Source organism: Apis cerana, linkage group LG11 (genome assembly GCF_029169275.1).
Source record: "Apis cerana isolate GH-2021 linkage group LG11, AcerK_1.0, whole genome shotgun sequence".
NCBI lineage: Eukaryota > Metazoa > Arthropoda > Insecta > Hymenoptera > Apidae > Apis > Apis cerana.
The window spans coordinates 9194632-9219337 of record NC_083862.1 but is presented as its reverse complement, the minus strand read 5'-3'; the positions used below and the strand labels follow the sequence as shown (position 1 = coordinate 9219337).

The window sequence follows — 24706 nt, the reverse complement described above, 5'->3', positions numbered from 1 at the left end:
CCTTTATAGGAAAAAAAAAAAAAAATGCAAAAACCTGTACACCTTCGATTCAAGAGAGAACATCAAGATAGAACGATCCCAATACCGTGAAATTAATAAACGAGATAAAATAAACACGCGTGGACAAAAAATAAGAACAATAATGGTATCGTTTATACGACAAAACCACTTTCATGATCAAAATTTACAACGAACATTCAGAATCCTAAACGTGCAACGACAATAGCGAGGAAATTTCTGCGACGATAAACTGTGGCATGAGCATGGCTCAGCCCATTCATGCTAATAGTTGAAACCAGGTCGAGATGTTTCGTATATAGGGAGAATAATAATTCGTATTAATAACAATAATAATAATAATAATAATAATAGAGTGGAAATAAATCGACTTTGGAGCACCGTTGGTGGCCCTCGTCGAAGAAGAAAGGAGGACGAGATCTTTCCTTCAATATCACTTTCTCGTTTATTCTCGAGTGCGTTCCAACTATCTCTCTCCCCCTGTTCCTTTTTTTTAAACAAAAAAGTTTCATCCCCTCCCATTTTTTTTTTCTCCTCCCTTTTTTCGATAAAAGATATTCCACCGGCAATTGGAACAAATAAATCGTCGATGAATGCTTTTTTCCACGTGTTTTCGAGGCACGGCCATAATAAAACGGCCCGTTCAACCTCTCCCCGCTCGGAGGGAGGGGAGAGAAATTTTTTAATTGCATCGATATTCGAATACGACCCAATTAAAATGCTTTTTAAAGCCTCCGGAACTTTCACCACCGATTTTATTGACCGTCATCTCGGTCTTTCGCTCTTTCTCCCGATGAATTAATATCTCTTCCTATTTCGAACACACACACACACACACGCGCGTGTACACGCTTTTAGTAGAGTCGTAGCGTTGCGTGTTTCGTCGCTTGGTTCAATCGATTTTAAACGGCCTCCATTATTCCGGATTTTTAATCCACGCAAAGTGGAAACGCGCGTAATCGAGGGAGACCTAGATTTCTGTGGAAAATCACGAACGAGGGTAAAACTGTCCAATGATCTTTCCCCAATGTCCATTTTTTTTCCACGGTTTGTCTCGAGAGTTCTTTTCTATCGTTCCTCTTCTCCGCTCCGGTTATTCGGAAAATTTATACTGCGTGCAGTTGCGTTGATGGCGAGCAGATCTATCTCTTCTTCTTCTTTTTCTTTTTTTTTTTTTTCGAGATTAATCTTTCCTCAAGTTTGATAAGTTTTCAAGTTTTCTTTTTATCCATCAGTTTTTGTATTGGAGCAAGAGAGGAAGAAAGTAGAGGAAAGTAGAGTAAAAGGAGGGGGGGGTGAAGAGAAGTTATTCTGGTTCGTTTCACGTTTCAAGGTTCTCTTGCTTCCTCTTGTTGATCGAGAGTCTAGTCACTTCGGTGTGAAATTTTGCTCGAGTTTCCACCAGGATTTTTCTATTTGTGGTTATCCTCGTTGAGTATATTTTTCACGGTTTATTTGTAGATTGAAGAAATTCGTAGAACCGTTTTGGAATAGAACAGAAATTGAGAATAATATAATATTCTGTAAAGTGATCCATCTAAATTTAACTATAATTATAGAATTGTCAACGGATAAGAATATTATAATAAGGATTAGTGAAGAAGAAGTAAATAACGTTTATTTTCTTCTAAGATGGACTATATATCATAAAATACAAAAATGATATAAATGAAGGAAAAAAGAAAGCGAGGCACGCTTTGTTCTGCTACTCGGTGGCAGTTACGGTTGTTTTTATGTATTTCTTTACCTTCTTTTCTTCTATTCTTCATCTACATTTCTCATAGTTTCGCAAGAGTTTTTGCTCGAATTTTTTCGCTGATACATTTGGCGACTTTTCGCTACTTTCTCCATATTTTTTCCATTTTGTTCCTCCCAATCTCCTCCCGACTTCCCTTAACTTTCTCCGTATTTTCCTCTTTACTAATGTCCGAGGATTTCGTTTGAACTTGGCTGTCCTTCGCTTACACGAATCAGATCCCCACGAATCTCTGCCCTTTCACCTTTTATTGTTCTCTACCACTTCCTCCAACTTTTCCCGCATAGTTGTTCTTTCTTGTTGTTTCACCCTCCCCAACAATATCCTTTCTTTCTCACTTTTTCTTTCTTGTTTGTAATGTACTTTTGTCTTGAGAGTTGGTTTCTTCTTATTGTTATTGTTATTGATAAGTTTGTTGCCTCGATTGTTTTCAATTTCGAGTGAAATAACAAAGTTCAAAAAATCCAAGATTCGCTTTATAGAATTATTCAAATTAAAATTAATCAAATTGTAGGATATATATATATATATAAATAAATGGAGTCAGAATTCAAAGTTAGAAGGAGCTTCTCACGTTACTTCGTGATTGCTTTTGATAAATGTGATATTGTCTATAATGCAATTGTTAATAAGATATCCAAGGTGTGCGTTGCATCGGTCAGACGTTATGGAAGAATATATTGGAATATTTTTGGGAATCGAGTATCGCGAGCTATTAAAAAATTGAGCACGATAAAATCGATTCGAATCCTGGAAAAGCCTTCTGGCCGAACTCTTTATTTACCTCGGTGGATCGTTGGCTGGAAGAGGGTCCATAGGAATTAAAGGAGAAAAAGATATATTGACCGAGCCGCTTTGAAAGGAAGACCTCCCTCTTTGTGTTGTTTTGATCGACGATAGAGTGTCGTCTTTGTTGTCATCGATAAAATGAACTTTCGGAATGCTCGAAGAAACTTTTTCTCTCTCATTGGTCATTCGATATTCCTTATCGATAGATTTTCTTGATCGATCCAATGAAGTTTCTAATCTCTCTAGAACTTTCCATCCAATCTTGAAATTGTATTCTATCCCTACATCGATTTTTATATTTCCATTATACTCGCGTGCTCCATAAATTCTTAACATTTTCTAAAACGAAGGCACGGCGTTCCTAAATTTATCCTTTCGCCGAAATTGCTCAACCAAAACACCACGAAAACGCCTCTTTCCAACGATAGATCTCCAATACCAAAAAAAACCCGTGTGATCCATCGGAAGCGAGCTCAGCGTTCGTGCGACAACGAGAAGGAAAAGAAGAGAAATCCGGAAAAATCTCCTCCTCCTCGAGGCCTGCAATGAAAGGCGGCCTCCACCGACCCTCTTCGATATAAAGGGCAGCTCCCCCAGCTCCAAGGGCCCGGGCAAAGAATCCTCCTCGCTCGTTGCCGCGTTTAATTTAAATAATAAACGTCGCGTCTGCATCGAACCACCCTCTCCTCCCTTCTCGAGGGTGGACGAGAGGTTCGGTGCCAAAAGCTGCCCGAGGAGGACAGATCGTTAACCAAGCGGTAAACTTGTCGTGCCCGGCCAGACGAACGTAACGACGAACCCTTGCACCCCCTCCACCCTCCAGCGCCCCCGGCCGAACTTGGCCGGCCAACAAGATACGCCCCTCCCCTCCCAGACGATCGCGAAAGTTTTCCCATTTTCGGGTGAATCGATGCACATAATTCGACGCATACGCTCGTCCGTCCCGGTTTCACCCTTCAACCCTTCGCCACAACCAACCCCCTGGTCCTTTGTCATCGTGGGGAGGGGGGTTTAACCGCGTATTTAAGCGACGAGCAAAGTTTTTTCGGTATGATAACGGTAACCGGTTAGGTTAGGGGATGGGGTGGTTTTTATGGGGAGTCTATTCTGGGGAGAAGTTATTTTGGGGATATGCGAGGGTGGAAAATGTCGTAGATTGGACGTTAGAAGGAGGTTGAGGGAGAAAATTAGGAGGGTGAGAATTAATTTAAGTTCTCTTTTTGGAGTAACGAATGGGTGTTTGTGACAAACGTTTTTTGAACGGGCTTGCGCAAAGAGTCGAAAGAAGAGATATATATTGGTAATCGACTTGTCTTCGAATTTTTATATCTAGCGTAATGGTACAGTTTGAAAAAGAAATACACGCATAAACGTGCATTGTGTATTATAAAAATACAATTGGTGTTGAAGCGACAAACATCATTTTCTATCTTGATTATACCTATATGAGTCCGTATGTTGATGAAGCGCTACACTGACCCGAATAAACAAATGGAATACAATACAATAATAAACTCAATTCCATTGCACCTTCTTTAAATAAGCCAGAATAAGAAGAATCATCAATTTTCCAATTATTCTCAATGAAGCTCGAAACAAGCAATAATAACGCTCTCCTCAACGGGCACACCGAGCGGAACGACACCAACCGAGGAGAACGCGTTTATGGGGGAAAATTTACGGGACGAATTTTCTCTCGTGGCCAATATTTCAAGCGTCGAACCGTCCCACCGCACAATTGTGCACAAACGTACAAACACGCAGGCGTGCGGGCCATGTCCCTTGTTTTAAATCTGAGCCGAGGAATTGGATAAATGATGGAACCGGCGGTCATTTGGATATCACGCTCGGCAGAGAAGAAATCCGTCGGCGAACTGGATAATTCGATTGGCTAGTCGTCTGAAAAACGAACGATCGAGAATTTCGATCCGGTCGACCGTACAGTTTCTATTTTTCCTTTTTTTTTTTTCATCCTTTCCTGCCTGCTGTCGGATTAGATATTATTTCGATTCGTTTATTTGGTTAGTTTTTTCTCTTCTTCGAAGAAACTTTGGCTCTTTCCGATCCATCCACAGTGGGTTCTATTGATTATTTGTTTGAGAGGGAAAGGCAGGGTGAATATGGACGTTGATAAAAATTTTTTGGGAAGTAAAAATTGGCAATTTCAGGTTTGTCGGCGTGTCTATTTCGCGGAAGGTGTGTATAGGGTATTATTGGCACTTTGGTAATTGATCGATGTCTTTATTTTGTTTGTCTCGCGATGGTGCGATGATTGATTCTCTTCGATCGACTCGTTTGGTCATTTCGAGGAATATTAATATTGATTTTATTAATGAATTAAACGGGGGAACGTTTATCGAGTACAGAGGGAGGGTAAATTTATTTATGCGATAAATCAGGACTTAACGAGAATCGTTTTGTTTTAAAACGATTGAAACTGATCGAATTTTAAGAGATGAAGTAATGTAAGATTCGACAATATCTTTAACAAATTTCACGAGAGAATAAATTAGCCCTTAATATTAATTTAGAATAGCCTGAATTTATTTTCATTATTCAATTAAATAATATTTTTCTAATTCAAATAGACATTAATTCAAACCTAACTTACATAATTTTCCAATTTCATTCTTATCAAGAATATCACCTTTACACCTTGAAATCTTGGAGACAAGATCAAAAATCTACTCTTCGTATCCCACTTTCTTTTCTTTCAAAAAATTTTTCTCAAATAAACAATTTTCCCAAATTCCGAATATTTTTTCCCTCATTCTCAGAGATATTTCATTCCTTTCACTTTAGAATTAGTTCGTTTCCTTTTCCGAATCTTTACCAAGAGTTGCGAGAACGCGCCATTGAAACGTTTTGAAAGCTGGAGCCCGCTTTTCTTTTTTTAAAGCGTCCCGCTTATATTTCGAATCCACCATCCGCCTTTTCACCCCGCCCCCTCCATCGAGACGTCGAGAATTTAGATTTCGTCGCGATTAAAGGGGGCGAAACTTTCGCCCCGTGGCCATTCTTCGGGCACACTTATTTGTGTTTCAATTAGAGAGGGGCGATCTAAGAGTTGGCGGTTCTTAAGAATCTTCCTTAAGAAGAGAATCTTAACGAAACTTCGATTCGAACTTCGACCAAAGGTGAGGGGGAGGATTTAATTGTAAAAATTAAAAGAAGCGATAAATCAGACGTGGAATTGGAATTGGAGAATTAGTTGAATTTTTGTGTAAATTGGAGATGTAAGTACGTAGAATTTCCAAGAGATTACATCGAATGAAATTATATAATTAATATAAATTCGGATCAATATTTGCGATGAAATAAGTCGAAACAGAAGTCGAAATCGAATAAAAGGATAAAGTGCAAGTTTTTTGTATACATATTTAAATAAATTATGAAAATATTTTAATTCGTCGCATCTTTATTGGTTGACGATGAAACGAAATATTCTAAACGAAATAAAACCCAAAATAGTAAGAGTGAACTTGCGGTCAGGCCGAAGAATACGTTACATTTTCTCAGATGTCCCAAATGCCGCATTTTGGCGCGGCATCTCCCTTAATGCAACGTTTTCTACGATGCATTCGAGATTTTTCGACACGCGTCGTTTCAGTACTTCGCCGCAGTGCTCCGGAATAAATGTGTGGATCGTGTCGTTTTTTCGTTGCGCCGTAAACTTGAAAACCGCGACAGGAAAAATTCGGTCGTGATTTACGAGAGCTGAAGAGAGAAAGAGAGGAACTTAACTCGAAATACGTGCTCCAATCTTGATGACAGACTTTGTCTTGCTTTTTCCCCCTGATAAATGTATTTCTTTGAAGAGATCCTCAAATTTAAAAAGTCAATATACGATTCGACAATTCCTTTCGTCGATGAATTTGAAGAAGTTTGCAAAAATTGGTTGCTATGTGAAATCTTTTACTTATTAAATGGAGGAACATAAAAGAAGGAAGGATAAATTTGTGGTGAATTTATCAACATACGCACGATTCATCTTCTTAACAAGCAACGATCACCAAACTCTATCTAATTTTGCGAATTAGTTCTTTTCACACGGTGAATGGGGCGTAGCGGGATTTAATTATAGCAAAATTTATGCCTATTCCGCGCCTCCACTGACAGGTGCATTGATAATGGTTAAAGGGCGCGATTGATTTCCCCGATTTTCACGCGGTGGGCTCATTCGATTTCATTGAATATCGAGCCATAGACATTGGAGAATTCATCGTTGATCTCGCGCGTGGAATATTTGAAACATTTGACGCGCTAGATAGTCAATCGCGCGAGATTAATGGAATCGATATTTTTTTTTTCATTGTTTTAAATGAAAAGACCCGAATCCACGTTTACGATTCGATGCGCCATTTGGATTTCGTTAAATGTTTAAATAATTCCTTTATTTCGTCGCCTTTGTTTTACTCCTCCTCGAAATCGAGATTATTTGCAATATCGTTAACATAGACATAACAAGAAGAAAAAAGAAGGTACTTCTCGAGAAGTAAATGCACGATTGATAATATTTCATCGAATATCATTTTGCGAAAATAATTTTTCCGTCCTTTCATTTCGATCCTTGCCTAAATCCTCCTCCCTCCATCCCGAATACGAAACGAAATCACCGGCAAAGCGTAATCAAATTCACGCGATAACGCGTTTAATTCATCCGACGAATATAACACGAATACCCAGGCCGACTTTCTAGAGCGATTTAGACCGTGTCGCGATCACGTTTCGACCATCCCTTCTCTCCTTACCGACCGAGTCGCAAGAAGATCCAACAGTTAACGATAACGAGTCCCTGCGGTGATCATTCTGCCCGTGTTAATTACACCCAGCTATGCAAACAAATTGGCGCACGATCGTGGTTACTGTACGCCACGTCGAGTCACGCACCACATTCTCGTCCATCGGTGACCAACCGGATGCGTGGCATTTCAACGTTTCCTTTCACCCGTTTCCTTTCTGGCCGAAGAAGTCGAAGAAACGTTTAACCGTGTTTTCAGCGCCTTTAATTACGATTCTTCTCACAACTCGGTCGCGCCATCTCGTGTGAACCACGTTCAAGAAACCACGTGTGTTTCCGTCTTTTTTTTTCTTTTTCTTTTCTTTTTCTTTTTTTTTAAGGTTGTAGGTTCATCTTCGTTCGTTCGTTTACACGGTGAATTACGGCTGGAATACATTACTTGGTAAGAAATTTGTGCAGTACGTAGATTCACACTGGGAGCATTTTTTTTTTTATTCTTTTTATTTTCATGGATCTGGTTGGTTATCTTGCCTGTTGATGATATCCGTGTACGTGGTTTTAATGGACGTTATTTCTTGGCTCGTTTATTCTGCTTGTGGTTGGTCGTTTTGTCGAGATGTTTATATGATTTTCTCTCTCTCTCTCTCTTTTTTTTAAATTCTTTTATTTTATTATTACATAAATATAAAAATAATCAAACTTATTTTAATTCTACGTAGTTTCAATTATTTGATTATTTATCTTAGATTTCGATTTCCATCTTTTTATATTTTTAATCTGAATTCTTCTTTTTTCGTATAATAGAATGATTGTTCTTAAAAAAAGAAGAAATTAGAATTAATTAAATTCTTCTTCCTCTAAATTTAAATCGATTATACAATGGAAATGTAATATATATTATAATATAATATAAATATATAAGAAATGTTATTAATAAATTTTTTGTTTATTTATAAATACATAAATTTTTATAAATTAATCATAACGAATAATACTATTTATTATAAATAAATATATATATATATATATAATGCACGATTCTTTTCGAAAAGATACTAAAAAAATATAAAAAAATTTTTTTTATTGAAAAAAATCCAACTTTCACGCGTGAAATATTACATATAAAAGTTTAGTTTTCAAAATTTCAATCGAATTCCGGCGCGTATTATGTTTATATACAATGTCGACACGACGACTTTCTCCCGATGTATTATTTGCTTCGAGCCGTCAGTGTGCCTCGAACAATCACAACGAGCGGATCGAATACCTCGATATGATTCCGGCTAATTTATCTGCCGTTGCTCTCCCTATTACGAAGACCACTGTTCTAACTGGCGTGTTCCTGATCGGAGAACAATACAATCACACTCTGTACAAACAGGTAGGGTTCAATTGTACCTCAATAAATACACCACCGACGTTTATGCAAATTAACGGGTACCCGCGTAATTAGATAAATAGAGTGGAAAGAAAATTTCGTTTCTCCCGATATATAATATAACGATAAATACCGAAGATAGATTTAAATATTTATTTAACGTTGGAATTACAGAGTCGACTATATAACGCGTATTTTAAATCAATCAAAGGGATAATCAAGACGACAGAATCGCGTTTGAAATAATGAAATCGACGTTCAATTTTTGTCAAAATTTATACATTTTTACTAATTCGTTAAGAAAACGTTGCATACATTTTATCTATATATACGTATCACAAGTTTTCAACGTGCAAATCAATAACCAATTACACGGCATGCTGATACACCATTAGCGGCTCCCTATTATTAGCCTCGCGCACGAGCGACGTATACCAAGCATTATTAGCATTCTATTTATATACATCGCACCCCAAACATCCCATAATTATTTATCGCACTTTCCTCCCTCGGAATATAACCGAACGGTTCCGATCCCGTCTCGTTATTATAATCATTGCTTACGAAACGTGGGAAGGAAGGATTAAATTCTTCGCCACGCTTTCCTTCGAATGGGTTTTTATTTTTTTTTTTTTTTTTTATTTCGAACACACGGTGTTGGTTGCCCGCTTCCAATGATAATTCCGCGAAGGTAACCGGCCGTGTTACGTATGCAAATGAACACACGCTCGAATGTAACACGTAAAAACGCGTCTCCTCTTGTGAGACACTCTCGACGATTTAAAACACGATCGTCCGTTTCGAACCAATATATCATGGATGCGGTTATTTTAATCGATTAGGCGAATCGGTTTCTATCATCGATTCGAGATCGTTGAAACGATTTCGCGATATTCTCAGATCGTGCGAATATTCGAGAGATATCTTTGTACAACGATTATTAAATTGATTGTTATTGAATTAAGGGAAAAAATGGGGATGAATTTATAGTTGTTAATGTGGTGTCGATTAATTTTTAATAATCGAAATGTTGTGTCGAGAACGTAGCGAAGTCTGTATCGATTTAGATAGAACGTTCAATTTTTCGCGCGTAATAAATTTATCAAATTTTTTCGAAAAATCCCGCCAATCGATCCTCCTGTTTCTCGATCATTTTACGTATATCGATATTCCCTCCTCGATATAAATGTAGGGAAGGAACATCCGTGAACGTGGAGCGTTATGATTTCTCCCTTGTTATTCGCGAACAGGACGATGAATAATCGGGTGCATTGTTGAGCAAAAATGGAAAAATAAATACACGCCCGGAAAATGCAAATGCTCGTCGGACATGAGAAAAATTGGCATGGTTGCACGTGTGCACGATGCAACATCTGGTTATTATTCATTCGGATAGATCATAGCAAATTCGTTAGCGTTAGCTCGTCATTTATCTCCAGAATTCTACGTTTTACTCGTTTTTTTTAATTTTGCAATTTTTTTTTTTTTTTTAATTAAAATTGATTTCGAAAGTTTTATCTCGATGAACGAATATTCGCATTCGATACTAATTACGATTGTAAAAATTATTTCGAAGTTATTAATCAATTTTCACGTTTTTTTTCCTTCATCGTCCTGATTTGATTGAATATTGATATTTATGATAACATCGTTAATGATTAATTCCTTTCAATCGCTGTCAAAGTATTCTTCGATGTAAATAAAGCTAGGCTCGAAATTATTTAAATTCTAAAGGGATTCTCGTTTTCACATTATTATTGATAGTTTGGTGAATAATTGATTGGATTGAGCGCAGAGAATGATTGTTATAATCATTTCAAAATCGTTCGACGAATTAAAATTTAAATTAATTATTTTATCGTCTGAATAATTGATTCCCATTGAGATTAAAAAGATGCGAAAACGATAATTTTTAAAGTTGTACAAATTATTTTAGGGAAAAATTTCCAAAATTTCTCTCTTTTCCTCTCATTTCACGGAAAATCAGGGGGGAGGGGAAATATTTGAAAGAAATCGATCAAAAATATACAACAATCTTTATACGAAACTACTTTCGTATTCTATACCATTCGTCTTCGAAGAACACATATACACACACACGAAACTTTATCTTCGTACGTTCCATCATCCATAACTTCTCAACTATCCAAAAGATTCCAAGAATCTCTGTCAAATAGTATCTTACCAAAGACATCTCTCAACCTAGATCCTTTCCTAGAATCTTGCTATTCCAACTGCCAACCATCGAATTCACGAGTCAAAGGGGAACGAAGGGGCTGGGAAAAAAAGGAAATTCCAAGAAGGAAAGATAACAACACGTAGCTGAATCAATGAAAGAATCGTACAAAAATGCATTTCAATACAAAATAAACTGCATAACGAATCTTCGGTATTTCCTCTAATACATTCGAAACGAGTAGCAAGGATAATAATAACTCCTTCCTTGTACCCTTTCAACCCTCTCTGGTGGGAGAGAAATTGGAAATCCATGGATGTTGACGGACGATCGATCGCGTCGGTTGATAGAAAAAAGAAAGAGGAAAAAAGAAAAAAGAAGAAAATGGAAGAACAAGCGCGAGAAGAGGAACAGATTGATGGAAGGGGTGAATATGGAGGGCGCAAATAAGCGGGGCGCGCATGCTAATGGGGGAGGGAGGAGGGGTGCGCGCGTTTGACCCTTTGTACCTCGAATAAACGAGCGTTCTCACTCGATATGCTATCTACGGGGGTTGTTGAATGGGCGATCCGCGGCGAGAGGGTGGCGGGATATTGACGCGCGAGGAAACGAGAGACCGTCTTTCTTTCTCCTCCTCCTCCTCCTCGCCTCTGTCTCTAATGTACGATCGAAAGGGAGGGAGGCGTCGTCTTTCCCCGGATGCGACAAAAGGAGCAATATAAATTCGGGCACAAAAGCGGGCGGGCGCGGATTGTATTGGATTGCCGTCGTAATGCCCGAAATTGCACGCTCTCCGTGGCCAGAAAGGGTTGTCCCTGGGGAGGAGAGGGGCGTGATGTGTTTATCATGCGCCAGAATTTACTGTTCTTGTTGTTTTTAGTCTGGGGCCGGTGTGGTGTCTGGGGTACTGCAATCTCCACCAGAGGGGATTGGAGACAAGAGGATTAGAGATAGGGGGTGGTGGAGGTATGTTTTGGCGGAGGGGTTGGGAAGAGCGTTGATACCCTTGTGTTGGGTGGGTAAATTTTATTTGGGACGGGTTGGTGATGAGCGGTTGGGCTTGATAAATTGGTTTTTGTTCGAAGGAAGAATTTTTTTTTTTTAATTTTTCTCTCTCCTTCTTGAATAATTTAGAGGTTTGATTGGATATTGGATACACCGGGCGAGTGAGTGGTAACGAATTTTGAATGGTGGATAAATGTGTAAATGTTGGAAGGGAAAGACAGAAAGTCGATAGAATTGGAAATTATTTGACAAATTATTGGGAGGAATATTTACAGATGAAAATAAATATTTTATTGATTATCCGATTAATATGGAATAATTCTGAAGAAGAAATTTATTTATTCTTCTTGTCCAAATAGAGTAACGGTATGAATATTGTATAAAGTCAAATAGAATATTATATTTATCCAAATTATATAAAATATTTTAAAAATAAATGAAATTATTTTTTGAATTACGAAAATATTGTACAACAATTTTTAAATGATTATTGACAGGTGTTTTGTTTTTTTAAATTTCTCTTTTTTTTAATTTCAATTTCGAGCATAGTAAAAGCGAGAAGTAATTGCTCGAATGATGGAAATGTTATCGAACTCGTTTAACAGGATTATAATTTGTTGATCATCACGTTGATCGTTGCTAAATTTCCATGGCTTAATTATCGTTCAGATTCATGCAACTTCAAAATTATTCGAACGGAATGTAAAGACATTCAACGAAAGATTATGCAATTGCAGTGAATTTTCATGTTAGATTTTTATTATCACTCAATTTTTTTCTTTTTTAATTATCTAAATATGAATTGATTGATTAGTTGATTAGTATAATCCATTATTTATAATTGATCCTGTTGATTATTTTTTTTTTTTTTTTTTACTCAAAAATATTCACTTTTCGTTTTAATTAATAGTTTATTCGATTAAAATTTGATGACTAGGTTTTAATAAATTTAAAAACTTTTTCCCTCCATATTTTTTTCGACAATCATTTCGGACAAAAATTCTAATTGATCGATTGATTATACCTATTATTTTTCACTCGTCAATTTTTCGCATTGTTTTTTCGATATTTCTTATTGTTATATAATTTTATTTTATTTTCGTTAAAGAAAATAAATCGTTGTACGTTTGATCAAAATCTAGATTCTGTTCCACGTGCGTTAAACGGATTTTCTAATTTATAGATGACAAAAAGAAAAGATAGTTTGTTATCGGAATCGTGGTTGAACTTTAATGATCGAACCATCAACGTATAACTTAGTCTCCAGAGTCGTTGTTCGACTGTAATTGTCCGATCAAACATCGATGGGAGAGTTGTCATTGAGTTTTAATGGCGCAATTATTATTTCTGTCGTAATACGGATAGAACTTTGACGATAAAGTTATCATTAGGTATCGTATGACTTTCCGCTTCGTTTCGGTAGAGAAGTAGCTGTTAAATTTTTAATTTCAACGCGAAATCCAATTCAATTCAAAAACAATGGTCAACAATCAATTTAACATTATTATCATTTTATGCAAAATTACTCTAAATAATTGTTATTACAAACGAATAATCGAATATTCAATTTATCGATCGTTTCTTTCAATCGATTCGATTCGATTTCCTTACTCAATATCTTAAAATACAGTGGAAATTAATTTTGCAAGATTATAATTTCTCTCGAATTTTCCTCAACATGTTCGTAGAATATTCGATATCTGATTACATTTTAAACTCATAATGCTCATTCAACTCGCTCACTGTAGAGAGAGAGTAAGAGAATAATACGAAATACGATAAGCTGAACCGGAACATAAAAGTTATGCAAAGATGCATGGAAGTGTTGCATGAAAAATGCAACGAGTTATACGCATCGAGAAAACGAAATACACGTGGCGAAAGAGGAAACAATCTGTATTTCGAGAGATTGTATAAATATATTTCACGCATTTCTTTTTTTTTTTTTCCCCTCCCTTCTTTTCTTTTTTATTTCTTTGCCCGAGATCACAGCATCTCGACTTTCTCGAGTTCATGCATTTTTTATGAGCGTGAAATAATCATCGATAAAAACGAAAGGACCCGAGGCTAAGTTTCACAAACGATATTACGAAGTTTACGTAACCCGATTGGAAGAGGCGTTTCCTGTCGTTTCGAGCGAATAAAAGTGATAGAAACATATATACGGCTCGACTTGCAATTTTTCCGCCTTCGTGTTATGTTTGAATTAAAAATCTTCTCGAAAAGCCATCCCCTGGAGGATGGATATTATTGGAATTTAGATTATGGATATACGTGGGTCGTGGAAATATTGGAAGATTAGAAAAAACGATATTGGAAAAAGAAAAAAAATTTGATTATTCATGGAAATGAAGTCAAAAATTGTAATTAATCGCGTGGTGAGGAATATTCCTGTTTCGAAATTTCACTCTTATCGAAATTGAGAAATAACACTTTTGAAATTTTATTTCTTATTTAAAATTTGTAACTTGATAGCCTGATAAAAATATTTCGCTTCTACAACAACTCTCGAGAATAATTTTTGCTGAATCGTACGAAAGTATTTTTCGTACTAGTAGTTTATATTACTGTTCAATTAGAAATAAGAAAAGAAGGGGAACTTTTTGAGAAAAAGTGTAGAAAGTTGTTTCATGTATTTCAAGGTAGATAGGTTCGATACGTGACAAACAAATTTTTCATAACGAAATAACCATCCCTTTACGATCGTCGTATGTTTCGTCTACACGAAGTTGGTGGTAACATACTATATAAAGTTTTCCATCGATCGAGAATTTATGAAATTCCTATCTAGGAACAGGCCCCCGAATATTTCCTGTGGTAACGTTGGAAAAACAAAATAAATTTTCGTTCTCGCAAATAAAATTCACTTCTCGATACGAAAAATTTCGATTGAAAGAAATAATCATACATGTTGTAATTTTGAAATTCTTTTACAAAGTCCTTAATCGCGAAATTGATAATAAATTTCACGTAAAAATTAAAGGCACGAGATGAATCTCATCACCCAAATATGATCCCCAACCTCCATCGTTTATCGAAGGAATTTTAAACGTGCGCTAAATTATTTATTTACATCGTTTATCTCACAACGTTTCTTCGATTACAATCGAGAAAAGTGTCGGACGATTATTGTTATATTTACAAAACGGAGGCAGTTTATCTATTTAGAAAATCTCGAGAATTTTACTTTACCCGGATAAAACTGGTGGGGACGTTGAAATATCGATAATGGTAATCTTGCTCGTCGGTTGACTTTTGGTTTATGAGTCGCGTTAGCCGAGTGTCGTTTCGTATCAAGCGTGTTCTAACGAAGATTGATGGGAAAAGAAATTTTTGCCCCTTTGGAAAAATGAATGAAATTTTGTTGGGAGAATATAAATACGTAAAGGTATAATAAAAGTGGATAAGTAAGTAAGATAAATAAGTGAGTAAATAAGGAGGAAAAGCGGAGGGAAAAGAGGAAGAAAAAAAAAAAGGGAAAGTTTGATGAAAAATGTTCGAAGAAATTTCATTTCAACTTGGGACAACTTGGAGGAATGATAAATTCTAATTTCAGACAAAATGTGAAATATCATAATTTAGATATTGTGATAAATTTTCAGCGAGATACGATGAATAAAATAAAGATGTAAATGAAAGGGTTAACAGAAAAATGATGAAAAGCGAAGAAATTTATTATTTATAGAATTTAATTAACGGGAATTTTTATTCGTAAAAAAGTAATGGAAATATATTTTTTGAGGGGAGGAGAGGGGGGGAATTGTATTTACCACTACTTATCACTCTCTCATTGAAATATCTCTCGATGTATAAATATAATTGTATCGATACTGTATGTTTTTATTAGTATTATTCATTTTATTTCGATATTATTCATTCTCAGCTTGTCCCCAATTAGTGTGCACTGGTTATAGATGGATTCAGGTGCATGGTCTCATCGATTATGTAGATTTTCATTGATTTCCTCATATTGATTTAAATTCAAACAGGATGTTGACGAAGCCATCTTGTTTCCAGATTAATTAAGCATTCATTCTTACGGTTTCGTTAATCTTGTTTCCAACGTGTACGGTTTGGCTAATATCAATATTGTGAAATTTTACAAATCACGAGTTATAGATAATTAATAATATTCCTTCGCTTCGATAACAATCTGATTATTATTATTATTTTTTTTTTCCTTTTTCTACAAAATTTTCTAAAACTATATAAAAGGAAATATCTTCCACGATTATTTGCGATTCATTATGGATTTTATATCGAATATTAGATTATTATAAACCGTTTAAATAATAAATTGTTCTCGTAAAATAATTAATTAACCCGATTTTAACTATGATATTATATTATAACAACGTCAGTTAAAATTAACGATCGCATCCCTCGCGCGGTTTCCTTCCTGTGCCGATGAAATTGTTCAATAATTTAAATTTATCGAGAAAGGTAGAAGAATGGCATTTTAGCCTGGTAAGAAGAGTAATTAACACGATTTTCATTTCAATTGTAATTACTGGTACTGGTTGGTAGAACTGCTTCAATTTAACGAAATCCCACGAATGTTGGAAACGTTTGAATAAAACTTATTACCGAAACCTTATTCGTTTCTATGTATTTGAAATAATACAGTCGAAGATTCTTATTCGGAAAAATCTATGAAAATATCTTTCTTCCCGAACGAAAAAAGAAAAATTTGACAAGTGATATTTTCTGATTCTTTTGTTCGAAATCTCTTCCGACCTTTCCATTGAAAATTTTTTAGATCCAATTGCATCGTTATCTGGGATATCTATTATTGATTTGGACTCTAACGTTACAATTTTATTACCGGAGAATTGAAATAAAAAAATGAGCCAAAATTCAAATAATCCTTGTATCCCTCCTCTGATCTTCAAACATCTTCCAATCGACAATTTTTCCAGCTTCTTCTTAAAAAAATCAGACAAATTTTTCCCTACGTACAACAAACTCTGCTGGAAGATGGAAAAGAAAAAAAAGTAGAAATTTCTCCACGAAGGTCCCCGCGGAATGCGAATAGTCGACTGGTTTTCCATATTCTCGAAAGGCACGAATGCATAAGAGGCTGAAAGAAGCTGAAGTGCCCTCGAAAATTCATTCGTGTACCGCTCCAAGGATACACGATGCTCAAGATCGATCTCGAAAATACTCGAACGATATTTTTAACCAAGAAAAAAAAAAAATATGAACGGTTCGTCTTCTTCGCATCTGCTGCATATATCTTACATTCATTACATTTTCATCTTTATCATTAAGCCCCTCTGTGCACGAATTCATCTTTGAAAACTCATCCCATTCTCTGCTTGCATTTTATCCCTTTCGTTTTACATTTATCTCCTTTAATTAAACTCCGAAGAATACTCCAGCTGAGAGAGGATGAAAACGAGAGAATGGAAGAGAGGGGGAAATTAAATGACGCGGATTGAACGATGATTTCGCAACGATAAGTCGGGGAGAAGTGGTGGTCGTTGAAGTTGAAGTCGTTTAACGCAGTTTAACGCAGAAATTATGCATGCTCTGTGTGCTTAATTTGTGACTCTTTCAATGGAATCAATCGCGAATCATCGATGAGATTTCAATGGGCCGTTTTCGATCCGTGTATTCGGATAATCGTGGAATAATACGGCGATCGCGTGATCGTCCGTGAATTACGGACGCATGCTAATTGGTGGAATTATGAGAATTGTTAAAACCTGTTCGTTGCCCATTCGTTTCCATCCTTTCGTCCGTTGTCGATCGATCCGCGTAACTCGTAATCCGTGACGGGAACATCGCGTTGAAAATTAAATCTTGCTGAAATTTCCCCCATTATAATATTCTCTCTTATTTCTAAAATGCGAAACGAGCCCTGCGAAGTCGCCTCAGTGTCGATCTCGACGATTAATTCGAAACTGGACGTAATGAATATAACTTCAAAAAAATATTTCGAAACCACTGATGCTCGATTTCCATCTTCCGGGGAAGAAAAACAGCGAGAAAAAAGAGCAAAGAGCAAACTGGAAAAATGTAAACCAAGAAGATGATAATAATAACAACAATAATAACAATAATAATAAAATCACGGAGGAGAGTTTCTCGCAAGATAATTCTGCAAATTCTGTTTCCCCGTGTACGAACCTCGTTCCTTGGAAAACTTGGACTCGTACACCGAATACGGAATCAATGGAATTCAAGGAACATCCCGGATACTCGACCCAGCACAAACGAGCGAACGCAAATTTCGCCCCCGATTCCTCGTCTCTCTCTCTCTCTCGTCCCGGGGCGGAAAAGGACAATCGAGGGTGCTCGGTTAACGGGAGAAAGGCCGACAAACAGCGGCATAAAGTGGCGGTTCACCTACGGTATCGAAGCATGGGGGTGAAAAATGAGACGGGGGCGGACGTTGAACCGTCACGATTTTTCCTCGCGAGTATCGAACTCGAATCGAGAAAGGGGCTTTGTTCCATTCGAGCCGATTTTCACAGCTACGGGAAGAGTTTGCGCGTCGAATTTTCGTGGAACTGCGTGCGATTGTTTTTTCTTTCTTTCTTTCTTTTTCCTTCGTTGGACTTTTATACGGATGGAGAATCGAATCCATGAGGCGAATCCAATTCGAGGATTTAATCTTGGTTGGATGATGGAAGCAGAGCAAAAGTGAAAGTTTTTTTTAAGAGAGGAGCGGTTGGAAAGGAAAATTCTCAAGTTGAGAGATAAACCTCAAGTTGCTCTATATTTGGACGACGAGTGGGTTATTTTAACGATCCAATTTTTCTCACAAACGTGAAGCCTGAATTCTTACACAATTGCACAACTTTCGCGGTGAAACGAATGGTGAATCCCTTTCCCCGCAGAGGATCGATTAGCTCGCTTTATTTTTAAATTGATCCCATTCTCGAACGAAGGGAAACGAGAAAGAAGGGAAGAAAAGAGCGAAGAAGGGCAAACAGTGGAGGGAAAAAGAGCCCAATTCCTCTCACGTAACCGTTCACCGGTGGAACGAAAACAAGTGGAAACGGAGAGGAAGGTGAAAATTCGCACGTTTCGTTTCATTGTTAGGGCGAGGAGAGAGGTTAACGATTCGTAGGGAAATTTCGTGATACGCGATAAGCCTGTCAGAGAGTTTGATCTGTGGCGAGAAAAATAAATATCTGAATTATCGTAGTCTATATTTATATGTATATATAAATTTTATTATTCGTCTCTTCTTTTTTTATCACGTACACGTGATCTGTGATGCCATTTTGACGAGTTGAATTAACGAGGGTCCATTATTCTTGAAAGTTTTGGATGGAAGCGCGTGTAATACATATTAGGGAAATTTTATTTGATATTAGAAATTAGGATCAATGGGGAGGTGAATTATTTTGGATCATTTTGGAAAGAATCTTATTTCCCAAGTTCATACGTTTCCAAATTCAAATATTTTTGTAAGTTTTAATATGTTGAATAATAAATTGTTTTTTTTTTTATGTATCTATATGATTAATTTTATAAGAGTATAATATAGTATAACTCTTCCACGATATTTTTAACTAAATTTCGTATAATTTTTTTCAATTTTACACAGAAATATTGCACCTAATCAAATCATAAAGTTTTGATGAACCGTATACTTCAATTTTCTCCCGTACATCCATTCAAACACAGATGATGCATTAATATAATTCTCTCTCTCTCTCTCCCTCGTAATTTATATTCAACTACAAGACACGCGCTCTAACGAAAGTTAATCGAAACACATTTGTCGTTTGATAAAAAAAAATAATAATAATAATAGTCCAGGACGCGATATTCACGGATTTTTGACAGACAGAATAACGATGAAATCTGAATCGAATTTGCCAGTAGCTAGTGGGAAATAGTCAGCTCTATTTTAGTCGAGTCGTTAAATCAAACCTTAACGCTTCTGGCCCCCGGGCAATTTCGATCGTTGCCACGAGTTTTTTTTCCCATTTATAGGAGATTTTTCAACTTTTCTCGCAAAAAGCACTTCAATGTACCGCCACGGCACAGAAATGACGACACACCGCCTGCGTGCATTCGTCATTTTTCAGGGCAAATGAAAATTTTGTTTCGCCTAACTATCTGGTGTCCAATACAATGAAGTTATCTCGAACGAGATTGGGAGGAGGACTGGTGTAATATATATAACATATTAGCCAGTTTTGAATAAACAGGGAACGATTATTATTCATTCTTTGACACAGTTTCTGGGCGAAATATGCTTGCTTCATTATCGAATTTCTATACATATTCTCTCGTGTCCTGCATAATTCGATTTGAAAAATATTTTGGGTAAATATTTAAATATTTGTTGGGGGAGGGGGAAATTTTCATCGATGTATCCGATGGAATTCGAAAAAATTCTATCTTCGAACATTTTTTTTTTTTTTTTTTACAAATGGTGGAGTCATTGCAGCATTTCAAATCCCTTTGTTTTACTTTTTTTTATTCCTTTTATTTCTTTCTTTGAACTTTTTTATTTATTTTTTTTGTTTTTATTTCACGCGTAAAGTATGATCTCTATAAATTGGAATGTAGAAAAAATTCCTGTGTTGAAAGTTATTCCGCCATAGCTTTTTTTCGAGACGTCGTTTCACGGTTAGCCCTTTTAAAAAACCGATTTCCATTGCAGTGGGATATTTCTGGGGGAGGAAAAAGAGAATTATAATGGAACAGATGAAAATTTCATCATATTGTAAAGGCGCAAGATCCGAAATTTCCACCCCTTTGACTTTATTTCATTTTATTACGTATTCCTGAAGCTCCTATGAAAACGATTTATTATACTTTTCCATTACTTATGAATTTTAATCGATACAAATTTTGCACCGAATCTCACTGGCGAAACCTGATGAATTAATCGATATTTCCTATTAAAAAAAAGAAAACAGCTTTAATCCCTCGATATTCTTTCCTCGTATATCCTTATTCGTCGCAATCTTTCTCGACGAGAAAACAAAAAATAAGCAGAGAAGAAGATAAAGTGATTCCACGCATACCACGTTCCACCCAACGTGCAATCAATGAAACGAAGAATCGAAGAGACTAGATCGGGTACAGCAGCGGAATTCTTCTTTGCCCCTGTCCATTTGCGTGCAGGGATGCGTGAAATTTATCCTGTTATCGGAGGGGGAGGGCTGAAGAGAGACGCCACGCGTTTAGAGGGGCGCTGTATATTTCATCGGCGCCGTTGCACGCAAATTCGAGCAGCAAGTGACCATCGCGTACAAAGGCAAACGTGTAACCAGGCCGCAGGTACACAGGCCATCGGCGGCCCACCCCTGTCGAGGAAAACCGACCAAGCATCGATCCTGGCCGCGGCCGACAACCAGATTACGTCGATCTTCCATCCAGATATATATATATATACACACACGTATATATTCCTGTCTTTTCTCTTCATCCAGATCGCTCCATATTATTCTGTTATCGATAACCCGTGGCACGGTTCACGGTGGATTATTGTTGGTCGGTCTGCGAAAAATGGGGTGTTTCTAAGGGAGTGTTTGAACGAGGGATGTGAAAGAGATAGGTTAGCTTTTTTGTGTTTGGTTTTACGAAAATTTAGTGGATATAGGATTTAGCGTGTGAAAATAATCGAAAGTTAAGTTTTCAATTCTTTACGATTAATAAGTCTCTCGAGTGGAGAGTTCTACGAAAAGTTTTTAAAATTTTTATCGTAAATTAAAATTCGAACGAGTGATTTCGATAATTAAGGGAGATTCAAAGGATCAATCGCGAGGATATTCTCTTCTTTTTTTCTCATTCTCTCTCTTTCTCTTTTTTTAAAGAAATTTCATCTTTGTTCGAGTCAAAAGAGAAACATTTCTCGACGATTCAACGACGCGATGTTTGCCGAAGCTTTTCTGGTTTCCATTCTTTTCACGGAAGTGGTAGCGCTACGTTCGCGAATAATTTCCGCCATAGAATAGGAGAATATTCTTTTCCCTTCCGACTTTGTTTCAAATCTCCCGTGAACAGGCACTTTTACGAGTGTTGTGTAATCTTATAAATTAACCAAACTTGCAGTTTCCAACTCGGCCACAGATTCCATGTTTAAAACACTTTGTTAGAATATGTAACACACATGCGTGGATCGTTTTAGAACAATTCGTTGTGGAAAATTTATCGATGTAATCTCTGTGTATATTCTTACTCTTTTTTTTTTTTTTTTTTTTTTGATTGAACATTCAGCAAATGTTGCGAGTTAATTTTTATTTTATCAATTTCAAAACAAAACGATGAAATAATAAAATTGAAAAAAATGTTGCGTTTTACATGGTAGAAAGAGATAAAAGTAAATGTACAATGAGATTACATTTTCTTTTTTAATTGGCCGGTGTTATTTTCCAAATTTTGTTGAAATTTTATTTCGTTTTGAATAAAATCGGGGGAGGGGGGATAATAAACGTGAGATACGAAATGAAATTAAAAAAAATTATTTAATACGATGAAATGAAATAAAAGCAATGAGATTATATTTGCTTTTTAATTGTTTCGTATTATTTTCGAAACGGAGAATTTATCTTGGAAATACATCGTGTTAATTAATTCCCGCAAAAATTACCAAATGTAAATAAAATATTCGATAAATATTTCGAATTAATTCTCGTAAAAAATAGATAATTCTACTTTTCGATCTCACTTTGTACAAAATTGTGAGAATTGCATTAACGTTTATATTATCTATTTTCCAGGCGAGGGAGGGCAATATTTTCGCGTGAGGCCGAGAAACAGCTCTGTCCAGGAAGGCCGTGACGTAACAATATCTTGCGAAGTTGGAAACAGAGTTGGGATCGTGCAGTGGGTGAAAGATGGCTTCGCCTATGTCATACAATCGAGTAAGTAAATCGATCCTTTGTTCTATCTCCTCTCTCTAAACCGTGAGTCTTTCAAAATTAAATATATTCATCCATAAAAATCAAAAACTCCCCAAATCAGAATCTCTTTCTCTCTCTTATCTATATATTTTACACAAATAAAAAATTAACCGACGAGTCACTTGATAAGGATACATATAATAATCCCAGAAAGACGAAACTTCTTTCGAATAACAAACGAGCCATCCCCTGAAATCAGATGACCGTTTTTAATTACCACGTCAATCTACACGAATCTAACAATCTTCTCTATTAACGTTCGTCTCGATTTCGCGCAATTATCAACTTTCTCTTACTCAGTTACGGAAGATAAAGTAAAAGTGGAGATTGGACGCCGAGGGGGTAAGAAAACCCACCCACCTTCCGCGTCTACGTCGTAGTAGAATCTTTTGAAACTTCGTTTCGAGGTAACTTCATCCCGCTCGTTCATTAAAACAGGCCATTAGTAACCACGACGTAAATGGAGCAGAACTATCTTAATGTCTCTTGCACGTTCTGTCATTTTTCCTCCCTCCTTCTCTCTCTTTCTCTCTCTCTCTCTGGGGACGACTTAATACTCTAAACGTGTACCGATGCCTTCTTTCTTTTCTCTCTCGAAAAATGTCGTCGACAAAAGCCTTCATCCTCCGCGTCACTGTCACACCGGGTATTATTTGATTCTCTCGGCGTGATCCCCTCGCACACGTGGAAAAAAGTGTAATTAGAGGTTTCGACTATCGAAACCCTTTATTAGCCACCCTTTTCTTCACGCTCGTCAACGTGTGCCCTAAATTTTCGAAACTGTGCGACTGCACGTGTGCATGCGGATCAGGGGGAGAGGGATGAACAAAGCTAGAAACAGTCATTAGGAGAATTGCTTGGCGGTGAAAATGATGGCGGTTGAGTCGAGACGGAGTTAAAAGTGGGGTAATGATATTTTGGAAAATGTTGTGATATAAGTTTTGCGATTTTTTAGGAATGTTATATATGATATTTTGAAAGGTATATTTAGGGATCTAAAGTAGTCGAAGCACGATAATAAAAATTGTAAAATATTGTAATGTATAGATTTGTAAATATGTTATTTGAAATAATGCGGAGATTCTGCTTGGAGATTTATTGAGCAAGATAAATCGTAAGGGGAAGATACATCGCACTAACGATATTGAAACAAAAATAGAGGGAAATTGCAGGAAAAAACATAGGAAACGAATGTTGCGCCAACTTTGCTTCGATTAAATTTGTTAGAAGTATATATTAACGTATTTGCTTCGACATATTCTTTCTTTTTCTTTTTTTTTTTTTTTTTGTTTTACTATTTTTATTAAATTTCTAAAATACGAAAGAAATTTTATTGTAAATTGGACGAGAAAGAGAAACATTAATATCGAGTAAAAACGTGACTTAACCGTTTTGGAAAAAGAAAAAGTCAGTATCGCTCCAAGCAATTTTTGCTCGAAACAATTTTTAAAACATCGAACGCGCGAAAAATTACAGTAAGATACAGCTTCTGTCGCGTTGGTTATAAAATGTGTCTGATAGTAAATCGTCCATTTTTCACGCGCTGTTTTTCTTCTTCTTTTTCTTCCTTTCTTTCTCTTTCTCTCTTCAGGGGAGTATAAGTCGTGGCTCGATGCATCTTGCTTTTGCTGCGTTTTTAATGACACGTCCATTATTTTGCTTTTGTACATAAAATTCTGCGTTGTTTCACGAATGATATTTCACGAATGATGCGCAAAATCATTAACGATCTTGTTTACAATTTTCGAATCAAGATATTTTATTTTCGTGAAATTTATTGTATAATATCATTTAACTTAACATTTTTGAATCTTTTCTCGGTTAAAGAAAAAAGGATCGATCAGAGAATTTTCTCTTTCACGATGATTCGTTAGAAATCAAAGGGAGGAACTCGCGGAACAGGGATTGTCAAACATCTTGCCCGTGGCAAGGTAAATTTTTGACGAGAAAGGTTGACAGAAGGTAA

General features: G+C 36.4%; 1 protein-coding gene across 6 annotated transcripts in view; it reads left to right on the top strand.

The window, feature by feature from the left end:
• The window catches only part of LOC107997749 (nephrin), a 341330-nt gene that overhangs the window by 241581 nt on the left and 75043 nt on the right, over positions 1–24706 (top strand). For all 6 annotated transcript variants that reach the window (XR_009831869.1, XR_003697690.2, XM_017056557.3 and 3 more), the window contains exon 2: positions 22558–22701. Coding sequence is in view for 4 of the 6 variants with exons in the window: in XM_017056557.3 (XP_016912046.2) it covers positions 22558–22701 (144 nt within the window). In the remaining 2 variants the exon portion in view is untranslated. The remainder of the gene's footprint in view (positions 1–22557; positions 22702–24706) is intronic.